General features: G+C 36.9%; 1 protein-coding gene across 1 annotated transcript in view; it reads right to left on the bottom strand.

Annotated features, from left to right (window-relative positions):
* LOC108596015 (mastermind-like domain-containing protein 1) overlaps nt 1-18,942 on the bottom strand; it is a 116,705-nt gene extending 97,763 nt beyond the window's left edge. Inside the window, 1 exon segment of the mRNA XM_033293309.1 lies at nt 18,748-18,942. Coding sequence (XP_033149200.1) covers nt 18,748-18,936 — 189 coding nt within the window. The 5' untranslated portion in view covers nt 18,937-18,942.
* Nucleotides 18,943-19,681: the final 739 nt, after the last annotated feature.

Genomic DNA, 19,681 nt, shown 5'->3' with positions numbered 1-19,681 from the left:
GTGTAGTCGGCGCTTTTGCTACTTCGCTTTGCGTTCTTTTTTGCCTCTCAGGCAATTTGCATAATTATTGTTGTCCCTGCCTTGGACATAGTTTATGTGCGTATGCTGCTTGTTAAATTGAGCATTAAATTTGCTGCTTAAGTATTTGTGAGTGACTAATTAGTGGAGCCCTAGAGAGTTGAAGCTTGCGCAAGTATTTTTAAAGACCGTTTGCTATCGATAGTATCGATAAATAGTCAGTAAACGTGCAGCAGCATAGAAAGTTATTATAATCAATGAATTTTCAGCTGAAAAAATATAGTTTAAAGCAAGCTTAGTAATTGGCGAATATTTATACTCTTGAAAATTACATGCAACATAAACGATAGTATCGATATAAACTTCACATTAATTAAAAATCAACATGAAACAAATAAATCAATAGAAAGCTTCAAAGCTTAGCAATAATTATTGTATTATGAAATATCGATTATATCGATAAATTGTTTTTTATTTTGCATTCACAACTGCAACATGACAAAATGCAATATGAATAGAGGTGAAAGTTAATCGAATGTATCGATAACAATCTTTATGGCAAGTATTTATAGAAATACCTTAAACGTAATACAATCATAGTATTATTATATATCGATTATGTCGATAGCCTGTTTTATTTTGCATTTACTATTTCAATATGGCATATGCAATAAAAACAGAAGTAAAAGTTAATGGAATATATCGATAAACTGTCTTATGTGGTATCTACAACTTCAATATGACACAATGCAATATGAACAGATGTGAAAGTTAATCCAATGTATCGATAAAAAACTTTATGGCAAGTATATTATAGAAATATGTTAACAGTAATACAATTATAGTATTATTAATTATCGAATATATCGATAAACTGCTTTATTTTGCATTTACTATAAACAATACGATGCAATATGAACAGAAGTAAAAGTTAATCATTTGGCTTCAATATTTCATTAACATAAAATTGTACTAAAGATAACGTTGGTTGTATTAAGAGCGTATGTTCTTATTACTATATGGCTATAACTATTTCATATCCATACGCTTGCAATGTTATTCACATGGGATTATGCAAATCAATGCTCGATTAAACAAAACTGCCAATTAGCCGCTTCTGAACCTTTCCAACTTTGATCAGGAGCTGAGCCCCACAGACCTACAGATAGACAAACACACACACAAACAGGCAGGAGAGCCCCAAATATGCCTTCATTTAAGCACTAGACACACACACACAGAGAGATAACACAATGGGAAGCCACTGAGAGGGGGAGACAATTGCCATGTCTATGACATAGTCATGGGCTATACAGTTACAGTCAGAGTTAACGTCTTGATAAGTTTTACCTGCAGAGGCAGCAGCCACAGCCCACACTCCACGCTCCACCTCCACCCCAGCCCTCGTCGCACTTTGTTGTGCGTTACATAATTTTGTCACTAATCCAAGCAATAAGATTGTTTAATTTTGCGCTAAACTTAACGCTTTCTTTGCATTCTTTTCATTCTTTTCGGCAGGCTTCGCTCCTCTGTAGACTGTTTGCTGTTATTTTTGCTGTTGTGGCACGTTCTTTTGTGTGTTTGTTTATCTGCCCCCGACCAGCCGTTTAGATATCTGTTCGCTTTTCGCATCCAAGCATGCCAGATCCTTCTTAGCGCTATGCAAATTGTGGCACACCTGACGGCAGGACTCTCATGTGCATTACCCCAATCCTCCCCCTTACGCTTGGTAAATGTTACAATCTAGTCTGTGCTCTGAAAATTGCTTGGGCTGCTGGCAGAGGCCAAAGCTGCTGCTGCTGCTTCTGCTGCTGCCTGCAAAATGCTTTATTTGCACAAAAGCGTGCGCGCCAGGGCTCCCACATCTTTAACGTCCTTGTTCTCATGCTTGTGTGTGTGTGTGTGTGTGTGTGTGTTTGCCTCATTTCGTTTGATTTTGTGCTCTGTGCCCGACCGACCGTCCGACCGACTAGCTGACTGCCTGTTTGGGCTGCTATTTTTTATAGATTGCAGCCCCCGTTGTTGCCCCAGCAGCGTCTTTTGCCTTTTGTGTGATAATAAATTTGCTTTGGTCTAAGGCAACAGCAAGGGGATTGCATCAGCTCTTCAGTCTGAGCACACACACAGAGCGAGCGAGAGTGGAGAGTCCCTAGCCTACTCCAACTCCAAGCTCCAACCAAGCTGCTGCCTTTTGCTGCCTTTCATTTTACTTTTCTTTTCATTTTTCCTGCAGTTTCTTTTTGGTATTTTTATGCAAACAATGCTCGAGTGTATGCAAATATTTGAGTTTTAAGTGTGTTTGCAACACACACACACACAGACAGAGGCACACACACACATGAGAGCATGAGCAGCTAAAATTAAAAACCGACACAAATGAAGCTCAAGACATCTCATTCCACTTCAAGGCTTTGCCTTTGCCTCGTTCATTTTGTTTCAATAAATGCGAAAATTATTAAATTAAGTAACAGGCTCTCAACCCCAAAAGGACACACGCACACACAGATACAGACACATGTGGCATTGTATAGCGAAAGTGGTTTTATGTTTATAAGCAAATAAATTACTGTGTAAATAGGTTAAATTCCATTCGCCGCTGCTGCTTGGGGCAACAAATAAAGCAGAAACAGCCGCACTAGAGAATTTAGTCTTTGAATTTAAGAGTGTGTGCGTGCGTGTGTGTGTGTGTGTTTGACTTTTGGGACCTGTCTTTCAATTTGGTAACATTTAATGTGACAATTAAATTTCATTTGCAGCCCAAGCACTTGAATTATTTACCCCAAGGAAATGTAAGCCAAACCAAACTAAGCAAATCTCAGTCGAAACAGCTTTGCCCCTCGCCCAACTTGTCAGTCTCTGTTTTTTTCATTTTTTAAATCTGTTTTAAGCTCTCAGGGGTTTGCGCAATTTTCCACATGTACTTAATTTTCATCACTCTTGACACTTGTGAAAAAAAAATGACGTACCAACGTTGATGGCCTCAACGAAAATTAGACGCCAAATTTAAAGGAAAGTAATTAAAAAGTTGTTGTAGCTTGAGCAATTGTAGAAAATGATGAGCGCAGCGCAAAACTTGCGCAATTTGTTGACAGACAAGGCTTAAAGCAGCGAAAGGATTTAAGCCAAATATAATGATAATAATAACGATAATAATTATGAGTGAGTGAAGAGACAGATTGTCACAAGTTGTCAAGGCATAATAAGCAGACAAAAGAGAGAGAGCACAGAGCAGCGCAAATTGTTAAGCTGCTTGAGCGTTGACCTTGCGACGAAGCCAGCCAAATATATTAATTTGAAATATTGTATAATTCATAAGCTGAAAGTAAAAGACTAAAGCGTAAAGTGCCTAATGTTATAATTTAAAGTCGCTCACTCTATCAAACGCAAGCAAAAGGGACTTAACTCATTAGAAGGCAGTTGAAATTAAACAGCCAAGGGTTTGCATATGTGACTTAATAAGTCCATAGACAGACACAGCTGTTAACATTTATGATGCTTCGTTTCTATGCTAAGAGCGGGCGGCACACACACACACACTTCGTTTATTACACATACGCCGCATAGGCCAAATTGTTTTCAATGAGCAGCAGCAGCAGCAGCAGAGAACTCAGCTTAACACTTGAGGCTGTCTGGCTGTTAAGCAGGTGTGCGTGTGTCTGTCTGTCTCTGTGTGTGTGTTTTTATGCCACTCAAGTGTAAGGTAAACAAACACAGACACAATAGGCCGAAAGCAAGAGAGTCTTGGGCCACACATTTGCCACTCGGGTCTCAAACTATTATAAATGTTGACAATAATGGCTTTTTGAGCTGCGTGTGTGTGAAATCTTGACAATAAATGTCATTGAAATGAATGCATAATAAGTCACTTAAATGTAAAGATAAAAGTCTCTGGCCCACAAATAAACAAAAAAAAAACAGGAAACCAGCCCAAAACGTTTTGTAGCCAACATCAATTATCACAAACTGACATTTAGAGTTTGGCAATAAGCCGCTGCTATAACAAATTGGCCAGCCTGTTTTTAATTGCTAAAGCTTACCAAAGAAGCGCCAGGCGAAACATCAAAGTAGCTAATCTATAATCTCTCTCGCTGGTTAACTTGCCACAAGCAACAAAAAGCCGCAAGCAAAGCAAGCAGCATATGCAAATCATGTTTGACAAGCAGCGCAGAAAAAGCATGAAAAACCAAAAAGCGAAAAGTAACCAAGCAACGACACCAAACACACACATACACACACACATGCACATGCACATGCACACATACAGTTGCAGTTAGTATGTGTGTCTAGCTATGATACATGACTCTCCATGCAGAGATTATAATGCTGTTGATTGTTTAATCGCTTGGAAAGTGATTGAAAACTTGGCCATAAGTCGCGTGTCTATGTGTGTATCTGTGTGTGTGTGTTAGTCGTTGTTATAACAGCACACAGCTGTGCGCTTAGTCAAGTGTGACGCGTTTAAAAGTTAATATATAACGCCGCCATATGTTAAAGCTAAGCGACTTACGACTTGCGCCTTTTGCCTAGCCTATGATTTATTAATAATTTTTGCAGTTAAAGGTTTTTTTTTTTTGCATTCACTTGCAAACAAGCATTAGCATATCGACTGCTGCGCTGTTGTTTATGCAATTGCTTAGCAACACGCGCGCAAAAGCTGCCTGCTATGCCACTCACAGCTGTGTGAGCAAAATCAATAAGCCAGCGTTTTAAGTAAGCCGCTGCCACAACAATCCTACAAAACTAATGCGACGCAGCTCGACACTGCGACGCCATTTTATGTCTGTCTGTGTGTTAGTCTCAGTGTGTGTGTGTGAGTCAAAAGCACTCTTATAAACAGTAAAACTGTCTAAAATGAAAGGATAAAAATCTTCACACAGCTTTCGACAGCAGTAAATCATGCGCCAGCAAATGTTGTCTAGAGTTCCATTTCAATTTTTCATACACTTTCCACCAGAAAAGTTGACAAGCGGGTAGCTTAAAGTTGTGCAAGCTGCGAAAGTAATATTAAGCATATTTATAGCTTATCAGCTATACAAACTGCGTCGATTTCAATAATTTCGACTGTATGAGCAGCAGAATCTCAGGACTTATAAAAGCTAGCTACACTAAATTGGCCATGTAGCTGCTCCTAGTTCTGAAGCAGATTGTTTGTACGAGCCCAAACCACTATTAATTCGTACGGTAACGATATTTTGGAGTGTGCCATTTTCAATGACTTCTAATTTTTAATAGTAGAAATTTTATATGCAAGTATATATATCATAAAAAAGGTTATTTTATTATCTTCATTTTGGTATATAACAATATATACGTTTTATATAAATAAACCTTTATTAAGTCTATTTGAATAAAACTACTTTTTTTGAGCTTGAAATTATTTGACCATTATTAATTCGTACGGCACCAATAATTAAGTAAAACTTATTGGTGCCTTCATTATTTTTATACACTTTGTTCGTTTTTGCATTGTAATTAAGAGCTTTGTGGACTATTTTGGACTTATAGTTTAGTTATATTTTAGTTGTATTTTAGTTAATCACAGATCACCTAATGTAAATTATGATTTATCCTAATTTAGTCACTGTGCGGAGAAAAAACAAACGATTTTTGTCAAATTTAGTTCAAAATGATCTTAAGACAGTCACATTTAAGATTTATAAGCAATTTGGGCTCAAATTATGTCCCGCTTTGTCCTTTGTCACACGCGCAACATTAGTCATACCATGAAAAAAATAAAATTTTTAAACTAAAAAATATTTTTAAAATATTAGCCGTTGCTCATAAAATTATTTTTATCATCTGAAAAATAGGTATAACTGTGCCCTATCATCTCCTTTTTACAGATTAAAAATATTAAGGCCCAATCAAAAATTATAACGTACATATATATATTCGAAGTCACAGAGGCCAATTTTTAGTGCAATTCGCAAACAATTTTCACAACGCTACATGCACTTGCCCTTCATTCTTGATTGGGTCCTTAATATTTTTAAATCTGTAAAAAGGAGATGATAGGGCACAGTTATACCTATTTTTCAGATGATAAAAATAATTTTATGAGCAACGGCTAATATTTTAAAAATATTTTTTAGTTTTTAAAAATTTTATTTTTTTCATGTTATGACTAATGTTGCGCGTGTGACAAAGGACAAAGCGGGACATAATTTGAGCCCAAATTGCTTATAAATCTTAAATGTGACTGTCTTAAGATCATTTTGAACTAAATTTGACAAAAATCGTTTGTTTTTTCTCCGCACAGTGACTAAATTAGGATAAATCATAATTTACATTAGGTGATCTGTGATTAACTAAAATACAACTAAAATATAACTAAACTATAACTCCAAAATAGTCCACAAAGCTCTTAATTACAATGCAAAAACGAATCAGTGCAATTATTAAAAATAATGAAGGCACCAATAAGTTTTACTTAATAAATATTGGTGCCGTACGAATTAATAATGGTCAAATAATTTCAAGCTCAAAAAAAGTAGTTTTATTCAAATAGACTTAAATCAGGTTTATTTATATAAAACGTATATATTGTTATATACCAAAATGAAGATAATAAAATAACCTTTTTTATGATATATATACTTGCATATAAAATTTCTACTATTAAAAATTAGAAGTCATTGAAAATGGCACACTCCAAAATATCGTTACCGTACGAATTAATAGTGGTTTGGGCTCGTATATTCAAAAGTTGAATTTCCGTTCCACTACGTCACAAATCGAAAAACCAACAATTTATGCCAACAATCCTAAACGTTTTTGTCGCAGCTTATTCAAAGTGTATCAAAAAGTTGTTCACGTCCAACTTTCATGCGTATTGTTGTTTTCACGCGCGTCTCTCTCTCACTTTCTCTGTCTCTCACTCTCAGGCATTTTGCCTACTTTGCTGCGACAGTAAACACACCGAAAATGCTTTTTGAATTGTAATTCTTTCTATTTTTTTTTCTGTATTTTTTCCCCCCAGCTGCTGTTGCTGACGTTTGTCGCTTTGGAGCCTGATAAGCGTGATTGAATTGATTTTTCTATTTTTCTATATAGTCTTCTATATATTTACTTTATTTTTTTTGCGCTCTGCCTCGCTTTGTTGCGCCACTTTGCTGATGGATATCAATTGAAATGCTTAAACAGTCGCTTTGCGCATTTTCAATTTAGCAAACGCAAAAAAATATATATAACGACTTTATATACATATTTACGTTGCTCTATATAGATTTGTATATGTTTTATTTGTTGCTTTTTCGCTTGGGAAACTTAAATTGTGCTGTCACTGCTTTAGCTCCATGCCATATTGATTTCACACACACACACACACACCAATACACATACCAACTTACATATGTTAGCTTCCTTTTGCTGTTCTATTCTATTCTATTTTGTGTTTGCCTAGCGAAAATTTCTTGTTGCTAGCATTATTTTGTGGGCAGGGCCTCTAAGCAATCATAGCGGAAGTAATCCATTGATTGCGCATCTTTTAACCCAAACCTAGACCACACTTTCCGAAGCATGTGTGTGTGTGTGAATCTGTTATCAAATAGGATTTTGTGTGTGTTTTCTATGGAGGCACGTGTGGAAAATTGTTTGTCATTGGTCTGATGAGTGTGCTTAAAATGTTATTGATATGTATATGTCCTGAATTGTTTATGCTCTTGACATAGTTTGTTTGATTTGCGGCTAATTACATGTTCCAAATTGTAATTACCCCCAACACTGTGCTTGAAATTTAATTAAAGTAAGTATTGATGATAATTTTGATTATTAGCCAGAGCTATCGATAGTCATAAAGACAGAAATAGAAAACATAGTTCAATATAAAAATATACAAAAATATATTACGGTATATTAAGGCTTATTTGGAAGTTCCAAAGATTAAAGATTAAATATAAATTTAAAATTCATTTAAAAAATACTAGAAATTGTTCAAGTAAAAAAATAAATATAAATGTCTTTAAACTAAATTATTTGTTTAATCTTTGAGTTTACTATTTTAAGCTTAGGTGTGGCTTTATTATTGCGGTTTTAGTCATATGTATGTTTATCATAGACATTTGACTATATGCTGAACTGTAAAAAGTCTATCCAGAGCTTATTCTTCATTGCTCATAAAACTGTTTACTTAACTTTTTCAAATTTCAAACAAAAAGGTACCGCCTTTGTTTGTTAAACAATTCTTTGTAGCTCACAATTTGTCGAATCAAAAACTTTTTGCCAACTAACGATTTCAGTTGTCCATGAGCTCATCATCAGCATTATCTAAGCCCACACACACACAAACACAAACACACATAGATAGAAGCAAACAGTAGTTTGTGTTTTTGTCTGATTTTCTCATAATATGCAAATTGAATGGCAAAAGCGACAATTTCCCTGGCCTGGAGCCCCCATTGTGTTTGCATTGTCGCCCCGCAAACAAAATTCAAACACTTATTCAAACATTTATCGATTTCGTTGTTGATTAGCATTTGTGTGTGCGTCTCTATCCAGCTCTGTAGTTTTTCATTAAAAGCAAAAGAAGCAGCAGTAGAAGCAGCAGCAAAACAAACAGCAGCTAACCAACCCTAGAAGAAATGTTCTTCTATGTAATGGAACGTTAGGCCACCTGCCTAGGGAACTGTAATTTGATGCGATTGGTCTTGTCCCTCAACTATTAAGTAAATTGAATATCTTGCAGCTCATATTCTGCTCTCTCATTTTATTTTTTGTAGAGTCAAAATTTGCAGTTCGAGTGGAGTTAAGTTGAGTTCTAAATTACACTAATGGACACCCAAATGTAACCGAGCAAAGTTTTTACTGAGCTGAACTGCATTTGGGGGATTGGTCCAGCAGCCACTGAATCAGCATCAGCATCAGCATCATCATCATCATCATCATCATCAAATAGTCGTTGCCAGTGAACTGAGACTGAGAGTCTCAACTCTTACTAAATAGCTGCGCTTCAAGTGTTGCCACAAAATGTGTGCACAAGCAAACTTTTGACCATAAATTATGGCATTTATTCAAAGGCAAACCCGGTCAGATCCACACACCAGACAGACAGTCAGACAGACAGACAGACGGACAGTTGGTCAAGCATTGAAGTTTGGACTGCAATTCATCACATTACGTTCTGTTGTATGTCCTGGCTGCCTAAGCTGCCTCCTTTTGTTGCACACATTCATTCATTGCAAAGACTAAACTCCCAATTGACAGGCTCTGCAGTTGAATTTGAAGAGTTTTCTCCCTCTTTCTCTATCTCATGTTAGGCTGTTTCTCATTACAAAATTTTGTGCTCGTGCTGGTCTCAACATGTCAACAACATAAAAAGCAAAGAAAGAAAGCGAGTTGAGCATGAAAAGCGCAAGTTGCGCCAATGACGCATGCAACTTGAAGTCGCTTGCCGCATGCCGCAGCTTCATTAAAATTGCAGCAACCATGAAAGCTCCGCAGGAGACGCTATAGAATGGCCTAACGACGTCAGCACACAATGCGCATACTACAATGTATGTGTGTGTTTGTTAGTGTGTGTTGGTGATTGTGTAGGAGGCGGCTGCTTGAAACTAGAAAAAAGGCAATAGGAAATTCCACAATATACCCGCAGCAAGGCTGCCAAGTAGTAGAGTAGGGGAGTGGCTAGAGGGGGGCACACAGCTTGCTTGAAGCTACTTGCACAGTGGGGCAAGCATAAGCTAAATATGCTGACCTTGTGTATGCCAAGAAGTCGGCAAATAAGTAAATTTAAGTTATTATATAAATTTTTCTTCTTTCAACAAAATTCAAATATTATTAGAATATCAAAAACTAGACAGGAGACGATTCCCAAATCTATATATACTATATTTTATATATTTTACATATTACTCATTGACTGCTTAATAATATTGTAAAATTGCAAAAAGGTCGGACAATAATATCTTTAATTGATGAAAATCCATTTTAATATATATTTTTTGCTTTTTTGAATAAAGAATGAAGAATTTTCTTTATATTAAATAAGTAGAATTTTTATTGATTATGAAATTTGCATCAAAAATTAATTTAAGAGACTCATTTTAATTTAATAAATATTATAAATATTTGTTAAAATATATTACTTATTTATTTATTAAAACTACAAAGGTTTTTGTCAACATTAATTTAGTCACTAGTTAAATATAAACTAAAGTTTGTCTATAACCATGAGCGATGCTTAACAATTTGTTTTCCATATAAACATATGATATAAACATCTATATACATATTATAGCAAAAACGTAGTTAAATATACAAGTCACACTCTCAATAGCTACAATCGATTCTCTAAACGATATCTATGCATATCGATACACTCAATATATTAGTGCATCATATAACTGTAATTTTCGCACTAATTTTTTAAAAAAAATTTCATTGATTCACACCACTGTGCCAAAGACGCGGACGACAACTATTGTGACCTGAATTATTGGTGGCATATTGCCACTCATTGACTTTGCCGCAACGCCAGCGGGAAAAGAAAATGCTGCAGCCGCAGCCTGTGCAACTAAGCAAAAGAGAGAGAGAGAGGAGAGGCTGAGAGCGAGATAGTTATATAGGCATATATGGCTGTATAGTTTGTTAGAAGAAAGCGCATTAAAGTTAAACATTTGGCAGCGCTTTAATCAAATTCTGCTCAAATATGCAAGCGCAGTCGAAGACAAAGGACGCGAGAAAGGACGACAAGGCTGACAATTGTTTGCACGAGTTTGTCAAGTGTAAAAAATTGGTAAACGGCGCCAAATGCAACAATGTTGAATGCAACAGGAGCTGAAGGACTTGGATCCTTACAAATGTGAGAATGTGGCAGCTTCTTTGTTTGTTTGCCTCACATTATTTCTTCGCTGGCAGTGGAGTGAAGTCGCCGACATTGCGGTTTAATAATGTGTAAAGTCAAAGTTATTTGATATACATATATGTGTGTGTGTGTGTGTGTGTGTGTGTGTGCGTAAACGATTTTCTAGTCGTTGTCACTTTGCTCGCATACAATGCTTAGTTGCTTGCTTTTCATCTTTAAATTTATTGGGATTTTCTTTCACTGTCTGGCAACCTTTTTTTTATTTGTTAGGCACTCTCCTTCGTTCGTTTTTCATTTCATTTTATTTTCCACAGCGCGCGTTTTGCTGTGACGCACCGCAAAATTGAAAATAAATTGAATGACGTTTTTATTGATCCCGAATTTTCGCCCAAAGCGCTCGCTGCAAGTAAAAATAGAATAGAACAGATTGACGCTTAGCTGTCGCTTACTGGCTTTAAGCTCGGCGCTCAACTTTAAGCGAAAGATTTGGCTGACTGCAATTTTAAGCAAATTTCCATAATTTGAAACACACAAATCGAAGTGCATTTGTCACTATGTCAGTTGCTCTGTTTCAATTGGCACTGCTAATCCAAATGCCATCAACAGCATTAAGGCCAATAAGCCCAAAACTCGACGACAGTCACTCAAAGTGACTAACAACTTTATTAACAGCAACGAACATTTTGACAAACATCCCAACATCTCTACGTCTGATTGACAATCATATGAATACATAATGCTACGAGTGAAATGAAATCAATGCAGCAGCAGCAGCAGCAACTGTTGACAAGTGAAAAGTCAGCAGCTCAACTTTTAGCTCACAGTCAAGTTTGCTGTTGCATTTGGTAGCTGCAAATTATTTTGACAGTCAAACTTGCATTTGAAATATTTCTATAATTCATATTAATATATTTAAGTCTGTGCGCAGCATTTTAATATGAAAACTTGCATGCCCTTTAGCAAGGTTAGCCAGACGTTAAACTTGTGACAATTCTTTGTGCTTTCCAAAAGTTTTTTTGCTTTTGGGTATAACTGAAGTCAACGCATTTATATTCATCGTAGCTGAGCATTAGTTTTTATTTGCTTGGTAAGTTTTTGGGTGCTCGTACGACAAGATATATGAAAAGCAATGGCAATGGAGTCAAATTTGTTTGTTGGTCAGGGCGCCGGCAGAGCAAGAGAAAGAGTGAACCAGAAAGAGAGAGAGAGAGAGAGAGAGAGAGTGGAGTAAAGTGTGTGCAGCAGTCAGACGGTAATTTGTCAGGCTCGTGACTCTGTGTGCTTTCCACACAGAGAGTGCCTCACGCTTTTGGCCGGGGGCCACAGCGACTGTCGCTTCATTTGTTGGCTTAAGTAACTTAACAACTTTACGCTTGCAACTCGCGTACGCGCGCCGCCTTCTCGCCCATAGCCCATTGCTATAGTCGTCGTCGTCGTCGTCGTCGTCGTTGCTCTTGTTTATATTGATAATGTGCCATTTATTTTATTTAAGACATGCGAACCGCTCGATTTGCTGCTGCTGCAGTCACGTTCACTCCAGGACGAATGAATTGTGTAGGTTTCACCAATTGCTGCTGCTGCTGCTGCTGCATGTGTGTGTGTGTGTGTGAGTGTGTGTGTGCTGCAGCTTTTCCCACTCCCCATCCCCATCGCACTCTGTGCCTTATAACAAGGACATGCCGCTGCTGCTGCTGCATAATGCATTAAGTGCGCGGCACTTCTTGACAAGCAAAGTTTCCTGAGTTATTGACTTGAAGTTTGTTCCTGCATTTGAAAGTGCCACGTGTGTTGTAGCAAATTAACAACGTGGGGGCAATAGCAGGCAGCAAGAATCAGAGTTTCATTTCAGCTTTGAATTTCATATTTCAATTGTATATCGATAGTATCGATAAGCTATAGCACACTAAATTATTCATATAATTGATACAATTAAATAAAAACTATGCATGTTAATGAAATATCGATATATTATAGATTAAAAAACAACGAAAATTATTTATATAATGCTATGTATCGAATTATATTAACATATCGATATTTTAGGCAATAGTATTAGCTAAGAAATAATACTTTTGATATGCAAACTATTAATCGAAGTTTATCGTTCGATATATATGAGAATGATATTAAATAAAAAGCAATATTTACAATTTTTAGAGTGTTGTTTTTTCCTAATCGTTTTATTTAGTGCAGAATAAAAAAATTAAGTAAATTGTTTTTTACCACTTCTCTTTTTCTATTTTTTGTCATTTGACATGTTGATTGAATTTAAAAAACTTGGATGCTGATAGAAAATTAAATATTATTCTTAAATAAAAGAATTAAAGAACAGCGTACAATACTAATATATCGATATGTACCGAACCATATTAGCAGATAGATATTTTAGAGAATAATACTAGATACTAAATAATATTTTTGAGGTATATATTATTTGCTCAAGTCTAAAATGTTTAAAAAAAAAATCGTACAATCGATAAGGTTTCGAATTTGAGATTTTTAAAAATTTACCATTTTATTTAAAACTAAAGAAACTATTGTTAACCCTAACCAAAATTGATACGAAGGCTCTACAGTTTCTTTAAAAACTGCAGTGTATTAGTATTAATATTGCTTTAAAATATTTTGCTTTAAATACTAATTTTAAGCATTTATCTGCTCAATTCATATTTTCGCAAGACCTTTGAATAAATGGAAGTAGTGCGAGTGCTCGAGCTCGAGCTCGAGCTCGAATCTCTTTACGACTTTGCTGACACAACTGCAAAAGTTTCAACACTTCACTTCACAATATTCATTTCTGTCATTCATTGCTTTATTCAAACTGTTGCGGCAAGTTGAGTGCTCTCCATTGTACGCTTGGGTTGGAAGCTGTTTTTTCTTCTTCTTCCTCTTCTTCTTGCTCTGCGTTTTATATGAGTAACAAATTTTTATTTAAATTGCATATTTTCTATCTCTCTACGCAGCAGCAGCAGCAGCGCAAGTTTGTTTATTTTCTTCGCTTTTTGCGGGGCAGCAAGCGCAATTGTTTATTTTTACGATAAATATCAATGGATTCTTTTTCATTTTATTGTTGTTATAACATTCGGGATTTTTGTTGCTCATTATCGATTTGAATGCTGTACAACAATTTTTTATGGCAAATTGGTTTCGCCCCGAACAGCAACAACAAATAGTTTTTGCAGCAGAGATTTGCCGAAATGAAAACGAAATATAATTAAAAATAATTGCGTGGTGAACAAGCTGCGAGAGGCGAAAGAGAGAGAGAGAGAGAGAGAGAGAGAGAGAGAAGTTTTGATGACGCAGTCAGACGCTGTCTTTAAAATTTAATTACCAAAGTATTTCCGACTGACAAGAGTTGGTAGCGACGCTACGCACCGCAGGCGGCCGGAAATTCGAGCGTCAACTACCAAATGCCATAGAAGAAGTACAAAAAAAAAAACAAAAAAAAAAGAAAACGAAACTAAAACAAAATAACTTCAAAGTGGCGCACAATTGTTTGGGCTGCTGTCTGACCTCTAACCTCCTCCTCCAAGCCTCGAAGCCTCCACACAGGCCACACAGTTGAGCTTTGTGTGGTGGCGGCTCTGGCGGAAGAGTTGCCATTTTCATTTTCTTTTGTGGTGCGCTGTATTTCTTTTCTTTATATATATATACCATATTTATATATAATTTTTTTTTTTTTTTGTAGTTCGAGCTCATAATTTGCATGGCATGAAACTTGACTTTTGTTGTTGCGCGCCCCAAGGGGCAAGTGGCGGGTGTGGAGGTGTTGCAGCAAAAGCGTGGAAAATATGTTGCAACGCCAGTGTTGAAAATATAATAGAAAAATAAGGTGCCACACAATATGGCCGAGAGCTTTACAGTTGGTTAAGTAGCAAAAGCGCGCGTAAGGCAGCAAAGGACCCAAGCCAAGCCAAGCCAGTTGGATAAAGTGGCAGCAGGCAAAAACCCAATGCCACACTTAACTGGGAGTGGGAGGGCCACACAGCGCCAGAGCATGGCGTGAAAATTGTTGTGACAAGAAAATTATAAACCGGAAAATGTTTTATGTTCGGCGCTGCTGCTTGTTATGCTCGATTTTTACTCCTTTTTATTTATTTATTTATTTGCTCGTTTATTTTGCTGCAGCTGGCTCGAAAATTAAATTGAGAGGAAATTAGCAGTGAAATGAAGCCAATTGAAGAAAAGGTCAGGCGCGTCGGCATTTGACAATTATTTGCTTTTGTTTTTAATTTTTAAATTGCTTAAGGCTTAAACTCAAGAAATCGTTAGGTGCAAGAGACTTCTGGGCGGCTAGTGCTGATTGTCTAAACTTGGGCAAAACACTTTCTTCGGATAATCACACATCTGTACAACCAAAAGATTGTGGATGCTGCAATATGCAGAGTCTGCTAAGAGCATGACGAAGCAGTGTCCTTTGCAATGCAAAGTAAGATTTAGTCAAGTGGGGACTAGTAATCTTGGCTCCTACCAGTGGTAGGCACAATAGATCACATTTCATTGAATAATAATAAGCCTTAAGCTCATATCTAACCTTGCTATACTAAAGCTTAAGCTACTCTCACGTCTAACTTACGCACTTACCACAACTGCCATTGACCTAGTTGAAAAACTAACGTATATTTATTTTTATTGAAATTAACTTTGGCTTAGATTTTCTGCATGTCACGTTGCCTTGGCCACCAACCTAGCTATAAATTAGTGTTGTGGTTCAAAAAAATAATTTCCTAGAGCGCTAGGCCTCGTGTCCTTAAACTGGTTAGCAGCCATTATATGCTGGTTACTTGCGCGTTTAAGTTCGTTATGCATTAAAAGCAATGCCTGGCGTTTTGTATGTCAAGCACACACACACACACACACACACACACACGCACTCTGGGGAAAAGTAGAGGTGAAAATGAGTACAAACACACTTGGCTACAATTACAACACTCAAAGGCGTGTGCAGTTGACAGTGAGAGAGCGAGAGAGAGAGAGCGACGAGTTAAATTTGTGCACATCATGCGGCGGCTGAGAAGAAAAAACTCGCTCAGCGAAGCAAATTGCTTGGCAACTTTACTGCATAGTTAATTAATAGGATAACACAATTAATTTGTGGGCAATGAATGTCTGAGCTTTATTTGCAAGCTGACCCCACCACACACACACACACACATACACATATACATATATACACATACACATATATTTATACACCCCTAGCATAAGGTAGCAGGCACTCTTTCGTCCATGTGGTCGTCGGCGTCGTTGCTTTTGCCTTTCGCTTTTCATATTCATTTCATTCCCAACAGCTGTTACAGCCAGCAGGGCCGACTTAATTTTTTGTAGGCCAGTTTATGTAGAATTTTGCTGAGGCTGCTGCTGCTGCTGCTGCTGCTGCTGCCAGTTGGGACCCAAAGTAATTGCCAAAAGGCTTAAGAGATTTCAAGGGTAGACACGGCTGTGCTTAAATAATGTTTTTTAAACATGCCAGGTTTGCCTGTAATCATCATATTCTGTGGTCGAGTGTCAATTTTAAGCCACAAATTTGTTTATCCATAAAGTGGATAAGACCCAATAACAGCTGGCACGTGAGCAGCGGCGAAATGTGCAAGAAATTATGCTAAACAAGCAGTGGATAATGCTTGGATAACGTTTAAAGTAAGTGGATAACATGAAATAAACGTAGAAGAGTGTAGGATAATTTAAAATAAAGCGGTTAATGCTTTATAGCATAGAAGCTCTTTATTTAAGTAGAGAGCAGTGTATAAACCACTTCGGACAGGTACGGATAACACTTTAACTAAACGGATAAATGCGGATAAAACAGTTAACGCTTAATAAGGCAGCTGTTCTTTTATAGAAGAAAAAATGCTCAGAAGACAAAGAGAAACAATACAGGGAAATGCTAGCGGGATACCGAGTTGTTGCCAGTGGCTCAATTAAGGCCTTTACGCCGTAAGGACAGGCGTGAAAAATACAAAAACAAAAGCACAACAACAACAACAACAACAGCAGCAGTGTAGCTACTTACAAACATCAGTTTTAACTATTGTTTGCACACTCGACGTGGCGGCTGCTCAACTTTAAGCCAACGAGACTCCCATACTTTTTTTTCGGGGGTTTTGTTAAAATAACAAAAGCATCCGCCCCCACCCCCCAAAAGGAACGTCTGGGGGTCTATCGTCCGTAGCATGCCGCTTGCCGCAACCGTTAACCAAACAAGTGGGCCAATGGCTGGCGCCTAAAAGCCGGCTACGAGCAAATTTTCAAACGTAATTTTTTATGCTGTCACAAATTTGATGACGCTGGCTATGTTGATGATGATGTTCATGTTGCCGCTGCTGCTTATGATGATGGCAACGTCGACGGCGGCGGCGGCGGCATTTTGTCAACATTATTTCTATACAAAGGCATATAGACGTTGTACATGCATATGAAAATACTTTATTTTATGCTGCCATTTTACATAGTTGCGCTGCTGTTCGTTCGTGTCGGACAACATTGTTCAATGGAAAACAAAAAGCTTAATAATGGCAATGGCAAGGCAAAGGCAACTTAATATTTTATACCGACCGGGCATACGAGACTCTACCAAAGGTATTGTGTGGTGCGCCTGTTGTTGATGTCGGAAAAAGGAAAATTGTGAAAATACTGAGCACTTTTTAATGCGATAAATAACAAACTATTGGTTTTTCATTTTTTCCATGGCCAATTTCTAATGCAGAAATTTTGTGAATAAATCGTAGCTGAGGAAAAATCTTCAATTAAGAGAATTTATTTGTAAATATTGTAAGAAAGTATACGAAGAAGCTAAAGCTAAACCTTCTTTGCTTTCATTTCTTATATACAATGCACAAATTTGTTTATCCATAAAGTGGATAAATCGTAGTTCAGGAAAGTTAAAAAGGCACTTCAATGTACTATACTATGAAAATATTAAGAGAAAGTACACGAAGACAACAATTAAGTGAAGCTAAACCTTGTAGAGCGCTGCGGATAAAAATTCAACATAACGGATAATGTGGGATAAAATTTTTATTTTCTGACGCACTTGAATTTTTATGTTTAGAACTAGAATAAGTTGCGCATTATTTAAATTAGATAAATTACAAGTCTAAATATATATAGATAAATATATTATAATGTTTACCTGACAGTTATCCATGTCTAACAGTTGGTTCGTCTATACGCACTCGATTGTGTGTTGAAATATTTTGCATTTTTTTTGTCAATTGAACAAATTAAAATATTATTTATTTCATTCATTTTGCAAGTTATTGTTCAATGCTTAAGCTTAGCTCTCTTCAAGGCTCTCCAAGCTATATTTGCTACTCAGACTACAACTGGACAAGCACAAGATCTATATATATATATAGCATATAAAAAAGTCAAGTCTTGGCTTAGGCGCAAGCTCAGGCTCAAAATAAAGCTCACAAGGCAGTTGGGCAGCGGACAGAGTACTTAGTAAGTAGCTTAAGTGTGTGAGAGACTACGCGCGCTTCGACGAGTGAGAGAGACAGAGCGAGCGAGCGAGAGAGAGAGAGAGAGATAGTATGACAGAGAGACACATCCACGAAAGCTGCATTTTAGGTATAAAAAAGAAGCGCACAGAGTATAAAATAAAAAGCATAAAAGCCACATAACAACAAAAGCGAGACAAGATCAAGACTTTTTTGCATTTGCATTTGCGTTTGAGAGAGCAGGCTGGCTCTTCGAATTGCAAGCAGGGGGCGGTGGCGAGTTTTTGAGGGAAGGGGGGCGGGCAGTACTAAGCATGATGGAATTAAAAAGTAATAAAAGTAAAAGCTTAAAAGCTACATTCCATACATGTACACGATATAAGCATAAAGTGGGATAATGGGCGGTTCATGTGGTGGGGCGTGGGGGGGGACGTTTGGGGTGTTATATATTTGTTTTTTTATCTCCGCTTAGTATTTAATACTGACCTTAATGCTGTCATAACAAGCAGTGACCTTGCCGTTCTGCACCTCAACATTGGCCGGCGGATGGGCAAACTTGCACTCGGTATCCTGGCGTGAGCATTTGTTCCGCTGAAACTCACGGCAAACCTCCAGCTGCAACCAGCGCGAATCCTTGCCATTGAGCAGGCTATTCATACTAACAACATTGGCCATCGTTGATTACTTTATATATATATATATCATATATATATAATATAGAAATTATTATATATAGAGCTGGGGAGACTTTATAGTTAGCTTAACTGGCGGCGGCCTGGCGACTAGAAAATGTTGCGCGTTTTACTTTTGATGACTTCGGCTTTTCAATTGGCGTAGCTTGGCTTTTTCTTTTGAAACTCGCTTGTTCGTCTCTTAGCACAAATCAGCAGCTATATATAATAAAGGCTGGACATACATATATATATATATATATATAGCATATATAGATATTAGCGTATTGTGTGTGTGTGTTGTTCAGTTAGCAGTTTACACTTTTTTTTTTCTGTAATTTTTACAAAGCTGGGGAATAGGGTAAGCCTTTAGTAGTCCTGGCCAAGAGTTTTGTATTTGAATTTCGAACAAACGTTTAACTAGTAGCTTTAGTACGTATTCTACATAGACGCTCTGCTTGAAAGTTTTCTAGGTTTAGCGCTTTATTTGTTTTTTATTTGATTTTTTGGTAAGCGATTTGTTTTTTTTTTTTGCTTTGCTTTGCTGATTTTACATTATCTGAAATGAGAATAAAAAAGAAAAATAAACGTTTAGGTTTAGACCAACAAATATATTGGTTAACGTTCAGAATTTTTCTGTGTGTAGAACAAAAATCTTCGTTTTGTCCCAACAAAAAGACAGAGACAGACTAAGAAAAATGTTTTAGGTGTTTATGACAGGGACTAAGACAGTGAGAGAGAGAGAGCGC

This window comes from Drosophila busckii, chromosome 2R (genome assembly GCF_011750605.1).
Source record: "Drosophila busckii strain San Diego stock center, stock number 13000-0081.31 chromosome 2R, ASM1175060v1, whole genome shotgun sequence".
NCBI classification, from domain to species: Eukaryota; Metazoa; Arthropoda; class Insecta; order Diptera; family Drosophilidae; genus Drosophila; species Drosophila busckii.
Note: the sequence above shows the minus strand (reverse complement) of the source record. Positions and strands in the feature narration are given on the sequence as shown.